At 35.1% G+C, this 19,482-nt stretch overlaps 2 protein-coding genes across 3 annotated transcripts; one reads left to right on the top strand and one right to left on the bottom strand.

Moving 5' to 3' along the window:
- Window positions 1–177: 177 nt before the first annotated feature.
- On the top strand, window positions 178–19,454 carry LOC110739719 (TITAN-like protein). Of its 2 annotated transcripts, none has more exons than XM_021920189.1 (8): window positions 178–641; window positions 795–921; window positions 2,118–2,424; window positions 2,550–2,620; window positions 13,203–13,248; window positions 13,388–13,809; window positions 17,287–17,359; window positions 18,514–19,454. In XM_021920189.1, the coding sequence occupies exons 1-7, from the start codon at window positions 346–348 to the stop codon at window positions 17,341–17,343; spliced, it is 1,326 nt and encodes a 441-aa protein (XP_021775881.1). In that variant the 5' UTR covers window positions 178–345; the 3' UTR covers window positions 17,344–17,359; window positions 18,514–19,454. The 2 variants fall into 2 exon arrangements, with proteins under 2 accessions (XP_021775881.1, XP_021775880.1); XM_021920188.1 differs by having other exon boundaries at window positions 179–641; window positions 18,501–19,454.
- Window positions 18,040–18,978, bottom strand: LOC110739804 (glucuronoxylan 4-O-methyltransferase 1-like). Its single transcript, XM_021920285.1, has one exon. The coding sequence runs from the start codon at window positions 18,976–18,978 to the stop codon at window positions 18,040–18,042; it is 939 nt and encodes a 312-aa protein (XP_021775977.1).
- Window positions 19,455–19,482: the final 28 nt, after the last annotated feature.

The following is a 19,482-nucleotide window of genomic DNA, read 5'->3' as shown; positions in this document are numbered from 1 at the left end:
ATACAAGAAACAAAATCGTTGTTTTTCCCCACCTTTAATAAAAGAACAAATATACTTCTTTCGTTCCAATAATATTGCAACAATTGGACTTTTGCATTATTCATCACTCTTGTTTGACCATGTAATATAATTTATACGTTAAGCAAAATATAGTCATGTGGGATAATTATTAGTTAAATTCGTCTCATAAAGTAAAAAGGCTTTTAGATCAGGGTTGACTCGGTGATGGGTTGTGATATGTGACAGAAGTTATTTGATCAGAGATTAGTTGATAGGTGAAGGGTTGCCCAGTTGAACCCGGCAAATCAAAGGAAAACATAACTCAAAAAGCATTTAATCAAAAAGATGAAAAGAGACAGAGACGAGAAGAAGATGAAGAAGAAAGTCGACGATAAACCATCAGAATACGAGTTCTGCAAATTATGCAGAATCAACCACAATCAAGGTCGTCGCCATAATTTCTTCCCACGCCACACCAATTCTCTCTCCTCACTCTTCACTCGCTTCCACCAGAAGCTCTCAATCGTCAAATCTTCACTCAGAAACCCTAGCTTCGTACTCTCTTCTTCGGATTCTCCTGATCATCTTTGGTGCATCTTTTGTGATTCCGACATTGTTGAATCTGATTCTGCATTTGTTTGGTAAATTTGAAATTTTGTGTGTTTTTTTTTTTTTTGAATTATTGTGATTTTTTTTGGTTGGAAGTATGATCGGAGTAAGTGTTATATTTTGTATTTTTGTTATTTCACAAAATTTGGTTGTTTTTTTTTTATTTTTTATTTTTATGTAATTAGTGGTAATTTAATTGAGCATTTGGCGAGTGAGGATCATCTGAAGAATTTGAAGCATTTTCTATGGAAGTATGGTGGTGGCATGAACAAAGTGGATTCTTTCAGAATTACGGAAGATGAGTTAGCTGAGGTAGTTAACTAACGTAACTTCATTATTTCACTGGCAATTCATTATTTCACTAACAATTATATGTATACTTGTATTTATTTGGTGCCTGTTACTCCATTTTTTGATATTTATTTTTTGATTGAATGATTTGGTGTTCTTTTGTATGCCTATTTACTTTGAACTTTAACATGTGTTCAGCTTGTTTAGTTTGCAAAATCAACCGGAAACAAAGGGAAATAACCTATTGTTAAGAGTTATATTTAAGGATACATCTATTTTTATTTAAGAAGTAAAATATGTCCTGGGACATTTCAGAATAGGATAATGCTAGAGTAATAATTCACATCAATTTGAGATGGAGGGTCTATCTATTGAGAGTATGCAGTTATGTATTGCAACTAAGTATTTGAAATCCCGAAGAAGATTTTGATGAAAATCTCATTTGTTGACCAAGAAAAAAATGTTTGGGTTATTGGCTAGTGTTTCCATGAGTGGTTTTACATCAAAAGGCTTCATAAAATAGAAGAGTCCATTGTTGACTTGGTAGCTTGGTTATATAGCTTTTGCTCCGTTTTTTTTCCTTGCAAACTTCATCATCTTTCTATGTTGCTAAAAACTAGCCATGGTGGCAATCACTTCATAATAATGTATGTTGTTACAAGGCATTCTGTATTATATCGTGAAATAAAAACTTTCGTTAAGTATATAAATTCTGAATGGGTTGGAGATATGATGGTTATATGCTATATCAACAAAATCAAGAGACCAAATGAATCAAACCCTAGAGAGATATATAGGTAGTCCCCCCTCCCCCCCTTCCGTGAGATGTAAAGAGTCATGGTTGGGTGTGGCATACGACAATGTGGCAATGTCTCTGATTCTAGAAAGGAAAGGAGGGGGTGTTGGCTTGTCACACTTAAAATATAGGACTGATCCTATCATATATTAGTAAATTACCATAAGTTGGAGCTTCCTTTCTTACCTCTATAGAGAAAGTAAGAAAATAGACAAACTGATGTTGCTCGGCTTGCTCCTATTTCTAAGGGCCTCTACTCCACTAAACACCAGCTAGAGATGTCTTTATTTATTTATTTTTTTTATGAATTCCATGATTTGTTTTGTGCTTAGAGTATAATTTATGTTATATGCACTTGACTTCTAGTTTCTAGCCTTCATCTACTGGCACTTTTTTATGCCATAATTTCATTGTTTTGCAGTGGAAGAAGAGGTGTGCAGTACTGAAGAAGGATGCTCCACCATCAAGATCTTCACATGGGCAGTCAAATGATATCCAAACAAATTATGAAATCATAAATACTTCTAACATAAATAATATTCCCTTTCTTGAATCACGTCTCTCAAAAGATGTTATGCCTTTACAATATGCCACAAATGAGAATTACCAGGTATATCATTCAGATATCTCACAAGCTGGTGAAGTTAGTTCTTCTGCGCATGATCTTGCCTCACATACGACTTGGACCCCAGAGCATCACATGGAAACTCAGAGTTTAACATGTATGAGTATGTTTACTTTCAAAAATTATACATAGTTCTTCTTATCCTCTCTCCTTTCTTTTTTCTTTAATAAGTATTATGTCATTCATGGAGATCTTTTTTTTTTCGGTTTGTGCTGTATGTCATGTCAGGTCAAAGTAGGCAACAACCCCTTGTGTCTAGCATGAAAGATTTCTTTGCTGATGCTCTTGTAAAAACACGGGTAAGTTTGTTTGTTGTTAATGGCTTAATGTCTTATCATATTGATCATTAATTGTTTAGTTTCTCTGTGAATATACTGGCTTAAATTTTCCCTAATTTGCTGGTTTGGTGATTTGGTATGTCAAAATGTGCTTAAAATGTACTTGTTCACCTTTCCCTCAAAAGAGGAAGAGAAATGAATTCAAAACATGAATTAAGGGATAAGGATGAAAAAGTTTGACAAGAAATGCAGAAATTGAATGTCATGTTGTCACTTTGATATTACTCCCTTTGTCCTTGATTAATCGCACCCGATTTGACGAGTGCATGATTATATTCAAAGCAATTAACTTTTTTTTTTTTCCTTTTTAATTTAATTTTTATTTTTTAATTTAATTTTTTTTATTGTTTTTAGCTAGTAGTAGGGTATTTGTTATTGTTATTGTTATTGAAAGTGGGCTATTATTTTTGAAGGGTGTTAGTGAAAAAATCTTTTGTGTGAGTTTTGTTAAGAGATTAGTAAATAAACTGGTTCTAAGTAAAATTTGTGGATCAATCCTTTTTATAGAACTATCACAAGTAACATAGGACAACTTTATCCGTAAATTGTTGTTATTAATCTAGGAAGTAGGGCGTAATATTTACACTATTTATAAATCAGGCTGCCTAATTTATTTGTGTGAATATCTCTTTCCATTCTTTTTTATGTTGCTAGGCTGCTAGAATCATTAGGGTTGCACAATAACCTAGACAAAGGAACAAGTATTGGATATGGGTACTAATTTGCATGTCCAATACAATAATTATATAATTTTAAGATACATCCCAAATTAGGAAACATATATAGGGATATGACATTTATTAAATATTTTCTTCTTTTACGTTTTTGAAAAAGATAAACATTTCTAGTATTTTATACGGGCTTGTCTCTCTTTGGTTTTAAAATGGAAAATAGAGCAAGATAAGGAGCTTGAACGAACATGCTCAAGTTGGCATAAGTTTCCTTGTAAATAATACTTCCTCCATTCTTTTTTTTATAACATTAATATCTTAAATTATAATTTAGTAATAATTAAAAAATATTCATATTTAAAAAATATATTTCGAGACGAATCTAACAAGATTCCTCATGACTATATCTTTTCCAACATATAAATCACAAAAGACAATCAAAGAGGTGTGTTTGAATAGTATATATTTTAAAATGTTTCGATTAAAAATTAATGAAATAAAATGTATGACAAAACCTAGGTAGATTACCTTGGATCAAAATTTAATATGCCATTTATCAAATCCTAGGAATTATGGAAATAGATTACGAAGGTGAGAGCAACAAAGAAAGAAGAAAAATCCATGTTGCCTAGTGAGAGAGGATATGGGTGAAAGGAAAGAGAAAGGGATAAAGAAAGGGAAATTGGCAAGTGAACAATTAAGAGACCAAAGTGAAAAAGAAAAAGATTAGAATAGTTATTGAAGAGAAATTTTAAATTTGTTGGAGAAGACAACCAACAAGAGCATAAACAAATGTGTTTAGCTCGCCGTAGCCCCGCAAGTTGAATCCCAATTTTTAGGGGATGTTTGTTGGGGATTTCAAGAAAGAAAAGGCAATTAATTCCCTTTTTCCTCGGTGTTTTATTAGTTCCCTCTTTTTTCATTCCCCTTCCACCGTTGTGTTACTTGAGTTCCAAGAGACAACTCTATATCAATTCCCCTCCCTACTTGGTGACTTGTATATTTGTTTTGTACCCTCTATATATTTTCTACTAATTTACGCACACTTCACCACCTTGTTATTTTCTTCTTCCATCTACATGACCATCTCAATTAAGGCTTTTCATTACCGAGTACCCGGCTTTTCGGGTACCCGCCTTTGCCCATGACCCGACCCGCGAAACTCGGGTACCTGGTTTACGTGTACCTGATTATAACCAATTTTAAATAAAAAACCAACACTAGATATATATATATATATATACGTGTAGCACTGTAGCAGTGAGGATCTTTTAGTGGGTTTCTCTCCTAAATGACTAGCAATCTCCCCCTCTTGAAGAGTTGAAGGATCTACAATCAACACTTACAAAATCTGAACTCCCTGATGCATTATTCTAATTCAATAATACATAATCTTTCGGAAGGAGGACAACCATAAGTAGAAGCATGAGGTGAAGAAGTTAACGCATGCTGAGAAGGAGATGGGGGATTAGAAGGAATTAGAAGGAATTGGGGGATGTTGAATGGAGGTTGTAGAGGGAATAGGGGCTGTGGAAAGAGAGAAATGAGAGGGGATAAGGTATTTAGGGCGGCAGATCCGTTAAAGGAGGAGTAAAATGGGATATGGAGTATGCAGAGGAGAGAGAGGGAATATGGAGGCTGCTAGAGTTTAGAAAGGAAATAAAAAAGCATCTTACTTTAACTTAGAATTTTTTTTTTTAGAAAAAAGGGGGGTAGCGGGTCAAGGGGTACCCGACTCACTCAACCCGACCCGACTGTTTTAGTGGGTACCCGACTTAAAAATTCAAAAAAATTCTCTAATTACCCGTCGGGTAGTTTGCGGGTCATTGGGTCGCTGGGTCAAGTCAAGCGGGTTAGATTTTTTTTTAACACCCCTAATCTCAATATCCTATCATTGCTATCTTTGGATACTTCCTTCGCCTTCAGAGTCGTCTAATTTGCAATCCAGTCATTTCCTTTGCCATCGCAATCATTGATTGGCCACCACCACTATCGAATAGCTTATCCAAACAAAGTTTCAAAAGTTGAATTAAAACCAATTGACACAATAGTTGTAACTTGGGAATTGATATGCAAATGTGCATATGGTTAGATACAATAATTCGTGGTCAATTTGGCAACTGAAACCCACTATTTAGCTTATTGGTGCTCAAATTTGACCATTAATGGCTTGATTTATTTGTCAATTAGCGACACAATGATGCTATTTTATACTTATACATTACTCATCGATATAACATCTAAACTCAAGGCAAATAGTTAGACATAGAGGGAAAATATGGTAGTATTGATTTGTTATACGAGGAAGATTTTTGGGTGGGGATGTTAAGAAATGAATTTTTTGGTGTAGGCTTGATGGTGGGGGAAGGAAGGAAGAAGCGTTTGTTTTTATAAATCCTATTTATGTGTAATTGAGAAGTAAAGTAGTCCGGAAAAAGATATGGATTCCATTGCCTATGCACCAAATGTTACTAGTACAAAATGCCATTTTTAGTTCATTTTCCCTTATCCCTCTTTCTTAATTCATTTCTTTTTTCCTTAACTATTAAAAAATTGACATTAAATTACGTGCCTAGATGGACGTATCCTGTTCACCCAATTCTTATATTGCTTACAGTTTACACACAATAATTGCATAACATGGAAGGAGGGCTTGAAATGCGACATAGAGAGGAAGAAGAGGGCAACAATTGCTAAAGCTAGAGAAAAAGAAATTGAGGGTGCATGAATTGGTTGTGGATAGTATTTTATGGTAAAGGTGAGGAAAAGGGGAGGTGATTATAGTGTTTGGCCGGGGTTCTAGTTCAAAACGGGAGGGGGGAATTTCATTGTGGCTGGAAAGCCCATGTAATGGTGACAGTGGTGGTCGGCAGTTAAGGAAAGATTAGAGAGTGGTTGGTGGAAACAGGGAAGGTTGGGTTCATGGTGAAGGATTCTGGGAAGGATAGTAGGGCTAGGTTTTGGTGTTTGGTGGGGGCAATGAGGAAGAAGAAGGTTTTTTAACCGTTTCAATAAGTTGTAAGTTTACAAGTTACGTGGACCAACCGACCAATTGCGAAAGATACATCCTGCACTTGGGATTGTATAGGAAAATAAATGAAAATAGGGATTACTAGGAGAAATTAACTTTTTTTTTTTTTTTTTTTTTTTTTTTTTTTTTTTTTATAACAAAAGCAGTAGCCATAATATAAGTTGCTTAAAGAGTCGAGCAAAACAGCATTACAAGCAAAAGGCAGGGGTCTCTTCGATCCAGACCCTCAACCCCTCAAACTCTTTACTACCATGGGCTAGACAATGGGCAACCCAATTCCCTTTTCTACCTACATGAGAGAAAGAAATTGAAGAGCAAAACATGGCGAGACAGCAAATGTCATTTACAATTAAGCCAAAGGAGGAATTCTCGCATTGGTTGTTCTTGAGATGCTGAACCAGCTTCAAGCAATCAGACTCCAGAATAATCTTATCAATGCCAGCTTCAAGAGTAATTTTGAGGCAAGCTCTAGCAGCCAAAGCTTCTGCAATATCAGCCGCATAACTTCCCCCCTACCTTGTGACAGATAGAAACCATAACATCACCTTCACAGTCCCTCACGACACCCCCAAAACCCGCACCACTAGCCTTGAAACAAGCAGCATCAATATTTAACTTTTACAAACCTGTCTCAGGTGGAAGCCACACCTGATTAACATGCTGTACTTCATTCGAACTCAAAGGGCGAGGATCATTCGCTTTCTCGTATTCACCAATAATGATAGCTCTGTTAATAACAGTCTCAACGTGAACAATTCGTTTCTCAAAACACCAAGCATTTCTCTTCAACCAAATTCCCCACAAGATACTCCAAAACATATCCCACCATTGCTTTTCCTTGTATATTTTTCCCAGAGCAAAGCACCAAAACAGAAAAGGCTGCCCAGAAAAATCACTAACCTTCAATCTGAGAGGCGAGAAATACCAGACTTCAGCAGCAACAGGACAGTATATCAGAGCATGAAGCAGCGTTTCCACCCTCTCTCCACAAGCAGGGCAAAACTCATCAATGTCACAACCCCTTCTTTTTAAATTGTGTCTGACAGGAACCCCATTGCAAAGAGCCTTCCAAGCAAATTGTCTCATCTTAGGGGGTAATTTTGCTGCCAAGACTTTACCCCAAACTACATTAAGCTCACTAGAGTCAGAGGCAGAGGCCTGCGGGTTTCTTTTGGCACACACCTCAGCTTAAACATGGGGTTTGAATTACCAAATTTTCCCTTAAAAATTTAAAATATTTTTACTATGTTACACTCCCTTTGGCTGAAAAAGAAATAATATAACAAAATATATCACTGCTATGACAAGACAAGGGACAAAACCAGTGGCTTCCTTGCTTGTATACATGAGAAGATATAAGGTGGAAATACTCCTAAAAAGGAAATTGATGGTGGTAATAAAAGATCCCTAAAAAAAGAAAAAATTAAATGTGCCAAATTAATTTCTTCCATTTTTTGTGACTACTGTCCTAAATGGTATGATCTGTTTGGTGTTGGAAGGTAGAAGCATTGAATATACTCGCGGTCTTAGTGTTGTGGAAGCGACACTAAAAAGAGGGCTATCGTGGACATTGCGACATGGATTGTTGCTTTAGGAAAACATAACGTTTATCATAGTGATACAAAATTTTTGGAAAATGTTATTTGGATTATTGCTTGAATTCTAATAATTACCATTTAGAACCTTATCTAGTTATTTTGTATAAAAATAAGAGTTTCTAATGGTTCACATTATAAATTAAAGGGAAAGAAGAATGCAAGAGTGGATGGTAATATTAGTTGCTTATTTCATTTTCACTAGGCCATGCCATAAATTTATACATGAGAATATAGTAACTCATAAGGATAGTGAAGAGTCCATTTATACAGGAGTTACAAAGGGAAGTAAAGTCATAGAGGGGTTATAAGGGAGTTATAGAGGGAATCATAAAAGATGAGAGAGTTACAAAGTAATAATGGAGATTTAAAATAATATTTTTCAACTCTGCCTTGTAGTTCTATTATCTAAAATAATATGATGTTAATGAGCATATATGCTGCCTCATTAAAATTTTAACTTAGAAAAAAAGCCATGGTTAAGAGAAAAAGAGTGCAGCGCGCATTTACTCCGTTACTCCTCATGGTTATATCACTGAAGATCTTTAAGATGATGCAATCCATTATGATCTACTTTCTTCTTAAATATTGAAGTTGTAAGTGCCTTAGAATTTTCACTTGTACGAATGTGCATAACATTGATATCTCCATTCTTCTAAAGATCACGAGTGAAGAAGGATTTGGGTGAGACTTGTTTTGTTCTATCACCTTTGATGTATCCTTCCTCGAGTTAAGGAATACATGCTGCAATATCCTCATATAGTTGTTGGTGCTTCTTATGTCTAATCCCATTCAAATGCCTTCGAGTTAAATATGAACTAAACTTTGCTAATAAATTAACCGAAAATGATATGTAGGGTTATTTATGACTTGCAGGGTATATTAGTGCTCCAATGGCACTTAAGTATGGCACTTCAGGATTATGATTTTCCTCATCATTTTCTTGTGGTCGGAAATTATCCTTCTCTATATCAAGTGATCTTACAACCAAGGGGATGTTTAATGGATGTGCTTTATCCATAGAATATCCTTTAGGTGCTCTATTTGTAACCCAAAGCAAAATTGTTTTTCCAAGGTCTTTCATTTCAAACTCTTTCTTTAAGCAATTAATTGTCGTCGAAATCTCTTCGGGAGTTCCAATGATATTTAAATCATCAACATACAATGCAATTATAACAAATCTTGGTCCAATTCTTTATACTCCTTCCGTTCGTTTAATATTGCATTACTTGCCTTTTAAGGGAGTTTCACAAATATTGCACCATTTTCATTTTAGGACAAAAAAATCTCTGTTCACACTGCAAATACCCAACATACCCTTATTTTTTCACACTTATTCTTTAGTTTATGTTTACATTGCATGGACAATTTTGTATTTTTATCTTTCTGTCTCTCTCTCTCTCTCTTCCTTTTTCCCATTACCAAAATTATTGTGCCCAACCTATATGGTGCAATAATAAAAATAAACACAAAGGAAGTATAAATACATGGGTTGATAGGATCGTTCTTATAACCTTCTTTTAACAAATACTCACTTAGATAGTTTTACCACATGCCCAGATTGCTTCAAGAGATTTATTTAATTTAATACAAAATTGTTCTTGAGAAGTCGAGAACTAGATTTTGGTGCTTGGGAGCATCATATAAATGTCATTATCTATTGGGCTATACAAGCATAAGCCAAATCCTTATCTTTTTGCCCGATTAAGAGAAATCTAAAAGTAGTTGCATCCACTGATCCATCATGGGAAGAGAGTATTTCTCATAATCATTTTCGGGCTTTTGTGAGAATCCTTGCGCAACTAATTGTGCCTTATGTCTTACACCTTCACCTTTTTCATATCTCTTTTGCACAAAGACCCATTTATATTCCGTTGGCTTTATACCTCCACATGTACGGACATCAGGTCAAAATACTTCTATTTTTCCAAGAGATTTCAATTCTGTTTCAATTGCTTACTTCTATTTTGGCCAATTATTTCTTTGTTTACATTCTTTAATGGATTTTGGTTCATGATCCTCATTATTATCCATAACATCTAATGCCGCATTGTATGGAAAAACATCATTAAAGTCGATATGATTTCGGTTCCATGTAATTCCTAATTTTAGATATGATATAACTGAGGTACAAGTACCTGTATATCTTTTAGTATCATGTCTTAAGTCTCTTATGGAGGCGGAAATTGTTTCCCCAATTTGACACTCCTTTCCTTAGGATTCTTATCTTTGGAACCTAATGGTCTTCCACACGTCTAACGTGGTTTAGACTCATTAACAATTTTATCTTGTCCTTCCGGGACATTAATCTTAAATGGAGCATTTACCGCTCGAATATGTGACTTGGTTACTTTTTTTTTTTGTCAGCAAACAATTAATTTGCTAAACTTTGTAAATGAATTATTTTTTGAACTTCCAACTTGTTTAGTTGGGAAAGGTGACTTAAAATGACAATCAGTTAAAAGAGCCGTAAATAAATCCCTTGTGGTAGGCTAAGATATTTAAATATTGATGGGGATTCAAATCCAACATATATTCCCGACCTCCTATAAGGACCCACCATCTTTGAGCATTGTGGTGGAGCTATTGGGACATAAACCGCTACATCAAAAAATTCTTAGATGAGAGATATTTGGTTCTTGACCATGAACCAATTGTGGTGGGGAACTTATGTTAACTTTGCATGCCATGTAGCATGTCCCAAACAGTGATTTGGAGCTTGGATTTCAGTTTTCATAAGTAATGGTCTGGCAATTATTTAAATGAGAGAGATTTGGTTCTTGACCATGAACCTATTTTGATGAGGCGGGGGAGGGGGGGGGGGTGGAAACTTATGAGAACTTGTTGATGTGATGCGAATTAGTGCAGTTGCATGTGATATAGCATGTCTCTAAGTAGTGAGCTTGGATTTCATATGGCAATTAAGTCTACCCTAACGATATGTGTATGAACATGTGTATAGGATGTTCAAAATTGATTCTAATAATCAAAAGTTTGAAAAGTAAATTCACTAGCGTTATCGAGACAAATAGTCTTAATAGGAGTATATGGTAAATGTGCTTGTAATTTAGTCAATTGAATAAGTAATCTCGCAAACACCAAAGTTGATAACAAGGACACATGTGACCATGTAGCCGATGCATCGATTATAACCATAAAATACCTAAATGGTCTACATGGGGATGTATGACCCACAAATATCTGCTTTTATACGTTTCAGAAAACTACTTGATTCAAAATATATTTTAGCAGACGATGGATGACAACTTGTCTTCTAAGGAAACAACACATGAAAATTATTATGAAAAATATGTTGGGTCTTCATTAAATGTCCACATGAAATTTCAATTATTTTTCGCATTATTATTGAACCGGAATGGCCTAATTGGTCATTCCAAACAACAAAGTTATCAATAAACTTATATGCTTCAATAGCATTGATTTTTGTGTAGTACAAACCAATGGATAATGTAGGCGGTTTTATAAAACACGTTTTGTGCCTTTGGTTTTATTCGTAATTATAAGGAATTCATTATTTTCTTCATTGATTGTCTCAGTATGATAATTATAGACAGTGAGGAGTATAATGCATCAGTTATTTCAATTTTTGTTCCCTAAAACAATTTTATGTTGGTTCTTTCGAAGCCTTAAATTATATTTGTACTACCCGATATTGTAATCACACTAATCTTTTTCATCATCAAATGAGAGAAATATTACTTAGTCTTAAGTTTAGTATAGCATATTTCTTCACCTTTTATTACAAGTTGAACTTGAGTAGTATCCATATTCTTCATGAAATAGATTACGAGTCAAAATATTAGACATAAAAATAGCGATGATTAAATACATAAATCAATAAAAAAAAATAAAATAATAATAATCTAAATATTATTTCCTTCGGGAGAGGTGAAGAAATCAGCAACTTCTAGATGAGTTGCATTGCCAAAATCAAAATCACCTTCACCATCCTTAAATGCAAAGTTTGCCTTAACTTTCTTTCCTTGTTTCAATAATTCTTGATAAAGTTCAATAGGGTATTTTGCACACACGACACCATTAACCTTTTTCTCCGCAACGGTATCGTATATTGGTTTCACTTTTCTCTTTCACAACTTTATCATCTCTACATTTCCACTAATGGTGGGAATGTGAATTTGTGAAATGACTTCCACAATCTCTACCATATCCCCCAAATCCACGTCTACGACCTCGACCACGCCATTGGCCATGACCGTGATCTCGACCTCGACCACAACTATTGGAATGATCTTTGTTTTTAGATTTTTTCTCGTCATGGGATGTCACATTCGCTTTAGGGAAGTGAATGGAGTAAAGCTATTAAGACGTGATTCACGAATTAAGAAGGTATGCTGAAGATAATTGATTTATATTCACTAACAGATTTAAAGTATTGCAATCTCAAATTCAATTAATTATAACGAGCTTTAGCTCAAGGTGCAATGAGGCGATGAAGAACCTGCTGCGCTTAGGGGTGCCTCGTTGAAGTGAGATGCACAATACAAAACAATTGAAGAAATTTGCCTATGTGCGCCTGTGGTGCACCTCTTTGAATGCGCCTCGCCTAGAGCCAAAAAGGCGCTCTACCCAAATCGCCTAGCGCCTCAATGTTAGCCACGCCTTTCTATACACTGATAACTCACAGACAATGCAGAGTGCATTTTTGTTGGAGTTACAAAGAAAAGTAAAGTCATAGGGGGTTACAAAGGGAGTCATAAAGGTTGAGACTTGAGAGAGTTACAAAGTAATAATGGACATTCAAAATAGTATTTTACAACAATTCTTACTTTTTAGTGTCAAAGTATTATAGGCTTATAGCATATGTAAATGATGTAACAATATGCAAAGTTGTTTGATCATCATTTAAATATGAAGGAGTTGAACGCTACATTTCAATCAATCCACGCTGCATTATCAAGCAGCTCAAAACATCAACTGAGCTAGCGTTGGTATGTGTCATACAATGACACTAAATTAGTTTAATCTTTTTTTTATCCATGGAGAAGGCCACAGACCGGGTATCCCACCCCTGGATCTGTCCTTGACCACTGGAGCTGTATTTGATTCTCCTCTTTTGCCTCTTCATTACTGTATTCTTCACGAATCTTGATGTTAGTTTCCTATTTGATGTGCCTGACACATGGTTTTTTCTTTACTTGTAAATGGATGCGCCAAAATTTTGCCAATGACATTGCTTTTGTGATGGCGTCTATATATCATGTCAGGTCTGTCAGAAACAAAGCATCGCCAGCAGAGAGCCTTTTACTGAAGGTAAACTGCCATTTTCTGGGCACTTAAATTTTCAACCTTAAATCTACAAATGCTGTTAGACTTGCTGTAAGGGGTTGTGACAAATGTTGATAGTGCCTGCTTGTCTCGTTATTTTATTATCTGGTTTTATTCTTTACAGGTTACCATAGTCTCAGTCGAATATCTTGTGAAGGTATGGACGTTAAGAATGAAAATGTTCATTCTGGAGCGCGGCCTCCTTGGCTTGAAGGATTTGAGGCATGTAATGAGCATGAGCAATCAAGAGGGCCCAAGGTGAATGTTACTGAAAAGAATAGTAAAAAGACCAACAAATTGAACCCAAAGAGAGTAGGGGCTGCATGGGCAGAAAAAAGGAAACTAGAACTGGAGATGGAGAAGAGAGGAGAGATAATTGCTAATAGCTCTGATGCTAACTGGCTTCCTAACTTCGGCGGGGTTTGGCAATCAGGCAGCCGAAAAGAATCAATGAAAGGATTTAAGAAGGAAAAGCTAAATGTACCCAAAGCTGAAAGTAAAGTTGAGTCTGAGACCAAATTACATCCTTATATCAGCAAACGGATGGTAAATTCTTTGCATAACCATCATATCTTTCATACTGGCTGCCTATTTTCATTGTGAAATATTTTTTTTTATTTTTTTTTTTGGTCTCGATAAACTAATTGTATGACTCCCTAGTTGAATCATCATTTCATTTTTGGCCCTTCATTTATCGTGGAAAATAATGCAACTCCTAATTAAATCTATTATGTTATATTGGAGAGGGGAAGATAACCTTTTGCATATTTTTGAACTAAATGTGCAGCTTTTATTTTTTATTTTTTACTCAAATACGATGTGCAAATTTTTTTTGCATAATATACATATTTTTCATTTTTCTAGACAACCGGAAGAAAATTCAGTTTAAATATCAAATTATGTACGTACAGTTTTAAAAAGTTGCACATCAATCCTTTTTACCCTTCTCATTTTATGAAACTTTTCATGGATATGAACGAGAGAAAGAAACAGATGTTAGGGAAAAGAATATCACATATTGAAGCAACTTTTATTACATGCTTTCATATGTTTGAATTCGAAATTATAACTTCATAGGTTTTTTTTTAAAATCATTTCAATCATGTTAAATAATGGTGTGTTTTGCAATAGTGATTAGGGTAATTGAGTGGGGTGGTGGTTGGGATGGAGTTAGAAAGGAAGGAAGAGGTTTTGGCCAAGGATGGGGGAGGAAGAGGAGGTGCGGTGGAGAGAGAGAAAGGAGGTGTAGTGGTGATGGCTATTGGGTCAGAGATGGGAGCATTGGGATGGGGTAGAGTTGTAGTATTAAGGCGAAAGAGAGTGGTAGTGTTAAGGCGAGAGAGAGTGGTAGTGTTAAGGCGAGAGTGGTAGTATAAAGGGTGTTCAAGTAAGGTTAATATTGGTATTTTGCCATATCTAACTTACTAAATATGTATTGGTTGACATTTCCTTTGGAGGAAAGACTTGCAAATAATAAATAGAAAAGAAGTATAAAAAAACAAAATAGCTTGATGCTATGTTTTCATATTATTACTGATCAAGTTTAAAGAATAATGGTTAGAGCTAGCAAGGAATATTTTTTTTGAAATAGTATTGAATTATCTCATTAATTTGGCTTTATGTCACTTACAAACATATAATTCATGTTTCTAAAATCTTATTTTTTTGTGTCCAAGTATTTGTTACCTTTTTATTATGAAATTAAAGATATTGATTGGAAAATATAGACAAAAAGATGTGGTTTGATCTTGCCCTGATTTTTATCATTTTTTGAATCAGTAAATTTTTGCTTAGAAATATTGAATTAAATGCACATAAAAAGTATGTGAAGTCATATTTGAATGATGTAGCATTAGTTTTGATATTTGGTTCATTTGATTTATTATTTACCTTCTAAAAAAATTATTGATATTTATTTCTTTGGGTTTTAGCTTTTATTTTTATTTTATTTTATTTTATTTTTTTTAAAAAAAATGGGTTTTAGCTCATACTTCCTTCGTTTTTTTTTAATTGCACCATTTGCTTTGGGCACAAGTTTTAAGAAAGGGATTAATAGGAGGGGATACCTAGAATGCCCATGACTTCAAACAATTGAGAGAGAGAAGAAGTGGGGTAAAAAAGGTTATTATCATATGTCCTTAAGGGTATAATAGGTTTTTGGTGTGTGAGCACAAATTAATAGTTTGTAAAAGCATATCTGTAAGGGAAAAAAATGCAACTAATTGGCAACTTCCCAAAAAGCAAAATGGTTCAATTAAAGAGGAAATATAATATTAATTGCAGTTTAGGTAAAAATTAAATCATCTTGTTTAGGAAAATTCGGGTAGTTGGATCAAGTCATGGGGGTATGAGTTACTTTTGCTAGTTCCAATAGAACCTTACATTGACATATGTGCTACCTAATGAGTACTTATTATCTGTGCTTGTTGCAACAAAACTGGAGCTTATCCAACATCAAAATTATATTTGCTTATAAATAATACATCCTCTATTTTTTATTAGTTGACCTATTGCAAATAGGCATAAATATCAAGGAAGAGGAGAAAAGAAAGTCTAAATACAATATTATCTGACCCTTCAGCTTGTTCCCTCCAGCAACATTACCACCAAGTTGGTACTTGGTAGGTGGTGCCACTCCACAATCACAGTCCAACTACACCATCGCCGCCACCACCACCACCACTGGCCACCTACACAATCAATGCACCCTTCACCACCGTTCAGACCAACACCATTTATCAATATTTTCCTCCAATTTGAAATAAGCAGAGGAGAGAAAAAAACCCACTGTCCTCCACCAACCACAATTAAATGTGAGCATTTGTTTTTACAAATTTGAGTGCTTGGAAGTCAAATTTGACTACGGTGGTTTCAGATGTGGAACCACCTAAATTCGACCACCAAGCCATGATTTTGGTAAAATTTATTGAGTAGTTGAGGACGCTTTATGGTGATGGTGGTGAAGATGGTGGCTGTCATGGATAAAGTGGAGGAGTGATGAAGGATGGTGGTGTGAGGTGATAGAGGATGAGGGATGAGTAATACTATATGGGTATAGTGTTATTAGGTAGAAAAGATGAGGGTAAATAAGGAAAAGTAGTCTAAAATTTGCCCAAAAAGGAAACAAAATCAAATATAAAGAAACTTCCTAAAAAGTAATACAGGTCGAGTAATAAAGACGGAGGAAGTATATCCATTAGACCCTTTGTCTAAAATATAGCAAAGCTATCTACTTCGTATTAATAAGAAGTGCAGATACTTGATAGTTTAATGAGCAATTTTGGTTTTTGTGTAACATACTCCCTCTTTTCTTAAATAAGTGCATCACTTGTATTCTTAAAAAGTTTTTGGCAAGTAAATTAAAGTGAATATTTTAGTGTGCTAGTGGGTGAAGTTGGAAATTTAAAACGTCCGAATAAGGCAAGTGATGCACTTGTTTAAAATTGGAGGAAGAAATTTAAAACCAGAAAATTCTGAAAAAGTGTGTATATGTAATAAATGGATATTCCTGTGTTGATTTACCCAGGCGTATTAGGAGTGTTTAGATAGAAATCATAATGGTGAAAGAGAGGAGAGAGAAGGTGAAGGGAGTGAAAGGAATCTTTTCAGTTCCCTCTCCTCCCCTTCCCCATGTCATATCCAGTAAAGTAATAATGAATCCCTCACTTTTGCTTTGCTTTTGCTTCTATCCTCAGCCCCCCCCCCCCCCCTCCCTCCCTCTCCCTCTCCCCCAAACACCAAAACCCCCTACCCTACATTGGTGGATAAAATTTTGCATAAATGGAAACTATAATGGAATTGTAGTAAAACTCTGAAATTAGTATTGCCACCCCACAGTTAAATCTTGTTCTAATTATGCCATATTAGATTTGTGGCGCTGCTTTTGCTTTTAATCAAAGAGTTCATTCTTTTTATTTTTATTTATTTATTTTTTCATTTTCTTTTTTCTTTTTCTTTCTTTTTTTTTTTTTTTTTTTTTTTTTTTTTTTTTTTTTTTTTTTTTTTTTTTTTGTTTCCCAACAGCGGCAAGGTACAAATGACAATTCCGAAGATGTTCAGAAGACTGGTGATTTATGCTAATATTGATCAACTCCTGGTAATGAGTTTGTGAACACTGTACAATTGAGGATTGCAATTATTTTGGTACATGGTGTTACTGGGTTGTGTATTAAGCTAAAGCTGCATGGTAATGTGTAAAGTCCATTTGTCCTCATGGTGATGTGAAGCTGCTAACAGAGGTTTCCATTTACTAATTTGGAATCATGTGTGGTATAATGATTTTTTTTGAACTGTCAAAAATCTGTACTGGATATGATTTTTTTTTATCACATAAGTTCTTATTGAATCTTCTAAGTATATTCTTTAGATGATAGATGTAAGCGTCTTTTTGTGTTAAGCGGAGTGTACATTCATGAATGTTTTGCTGCTATATATCGTATAAAAAGTTGTAAGTGTTTCAACACAGAAACGTGGAATACTACACTGCACATGCATTTAATAGCCTTACATGCCTCTAATTTTTATAATTTACTATCTCAGATGCACCTATCTTGTATACAGGTTTCATTCAGTCACTTGTGGTGGGTGCCACGGATGGATAAATCTTTTGCACTTCTGTTGACTATTTTGCATGTCATAACACCATATAGAGATTGTTTTCTTTGCTGCAAAGTGTAATTCATATGATGCACTTTCCTGCATGTAAACTCATTTGCAGCATGATCAAATCTGCACTGTATAAGATGATGGAATAGCCACTTATGTTTTTTGTGATCCTCAAGTACAAAAGCTGGTGGAATGCCATTGCTGACCACCTTTAATCTTGAAATTCCAGTATCTCCCTTTTGATGAAACTAAATTTTCTTCGCACAGGAACTCCCTGGAAAACCATTTTTCTATCATCCGATCTACATCGTGTAATACCACATTTGTTGTGATATTCCCAGCTCTTGCTATCATACTTGATGTGTAGATAGCCGTCATCCTTCCGGGTGCTTCTGGTCCATCACTACCTGGTCCATCAATAAGTATCACATCCCATTTGCTTGTATAGACCTCATTTGGCAAGTTTGTTAGTGCCAATTTGCAGTTTGATGTTGCTATAGGTCCTGAATTAGGTGCACAAGTAGTTCCGTCTCTTGCATGTTTTAGCAATCTGTATGCATCTTTGGCCTTCACGTCATAATTGACCTTGTAAATCCTGGTGCTGTTCAACCTTCTAACTCTTATTTTTTCAGGGGTGTCATCCAGAATAACAGTGGTTCCTGCAGAATTAATCTTTGCCAGGCGATGGTATTGGGGTTCCCATCCAAAGATTAGAAGGTTGCAGGGTGCCCTCTGAGTGATGATATGCGATAGAAATCGATATTCCTTTTTTGTGATCTGGTTTCTATTTGGAGGAAAAGTGGAAGCCCTTGTATGGGATGGAACTTCCTTGCAGCTTGATTCTGATGAATTGCAAGTCTTTACAAAACCTGCCCACCCAGAGCGTGGTGATGGAGAATAAGAGGTGATAGCAAACCTTAGAAGCCTGAAGATAGACATGGAAGCAAGGAAAAAAACAAGTATATGGATTAATCTCTTACTCGTGAGATTAATTTCCATTCTTTTCAGCTGCCTACGTTTGTTGGTATCCGAGGAATTTACTGTTGATCTGGGCAAGGCTGGGGGACAGATCTGGGGAGTGTGGCAAGCAGGTGAAGTCTCTGGAGGCATTATTTTCTTGTGATGTATTCTACTATTAACGAAATGCGATATAGCATCATATTTTCATGATGTGGAACTTATGAAGCTTTCAAAACTGATGGGTAGTTATGTTGATGGTGAGGCTTGGGTTATTTTTTTGACCAAATGAACATAAGTTGGCTTCCATTCCAAGGGTTCTTTTTCTGTTATGCTTCTTGCTTTCCACCTAATTTGCTGAAGGCGTTGCCATATTTGTGGGATTTAACCGCTACATTAAAACAAACTTGTATTCAACTTAGGAAATAAGATACTTGAGTGGTTTGGTATCACTTTGACATCAGACGGTTGTTGCTAGATTGTTTGACAATGAAGGTTTCTGGCAGACTTAAAAGCTCACTTTAGGTTGTTTAAGGCTCTATTTGGTTTGATGGAGAATATAAGAAACTATGGATTTTTTTACTTATAAACATAAAATGTTTACCATATCCTTAAAAGAGCTATTTTTACATATTGCTGCAGTTGTTCGTATAGATT

The sequence above is a fragment of the Chenopodium quinoa genome, unplaced genomic scaffold (assembly GCF_001683475.1).
Source record: "Chenopodium quinoa cultivar QQ74 unplaced genomic scaffold, ASM168347v1, whole genome shotgun sequence".
NCBI classification, from domain to species: domain Eukaryota; kingdom Viridiplantae; phylum Streptophyta; class Magnoliopsida; order Caryophyllales; family Amaranthaceae; genus Chenopodium; species Chenopodium quinoa.
Note: the sequence above shows the minus strand (reverse complement) of the source record. Positions and strands in the feature narration are given on the sequence as shown.

Excerpts from the sequence above, each read along its gene's own strand:
- LOC110739804 (XM_021920285.1), bottom strand. The coding sequence starts at position 18,978 with ATGCCTCCAGAGACTTCACCTGCTTGCCACACTCCCCAGATCTGTCCC.
- LOC110739719 (XM_021920189.1), top strand. The coding sequence starts at position 346 with ATGAAAAGAGACAGAGACGAGAAGAAGATGAAGAAGAAAGTCGACGAT. Across the intron at positions 922-2,117 it reads CGGAAGATGAGTTAGCTGAG|TGGAAGAAGAGGTGTGCAGT; the intron begins GTAGTTAACTAA and ends ATTGTTTTGCAG. Across the intron at positions 13,249-13,387 it reads CAGAGAGCCTTTTACTGAAG|GTTACCATAGTCTCAGTCGA; the intron begins GTAAACTGCCAT and ends TATTCTTTACAG.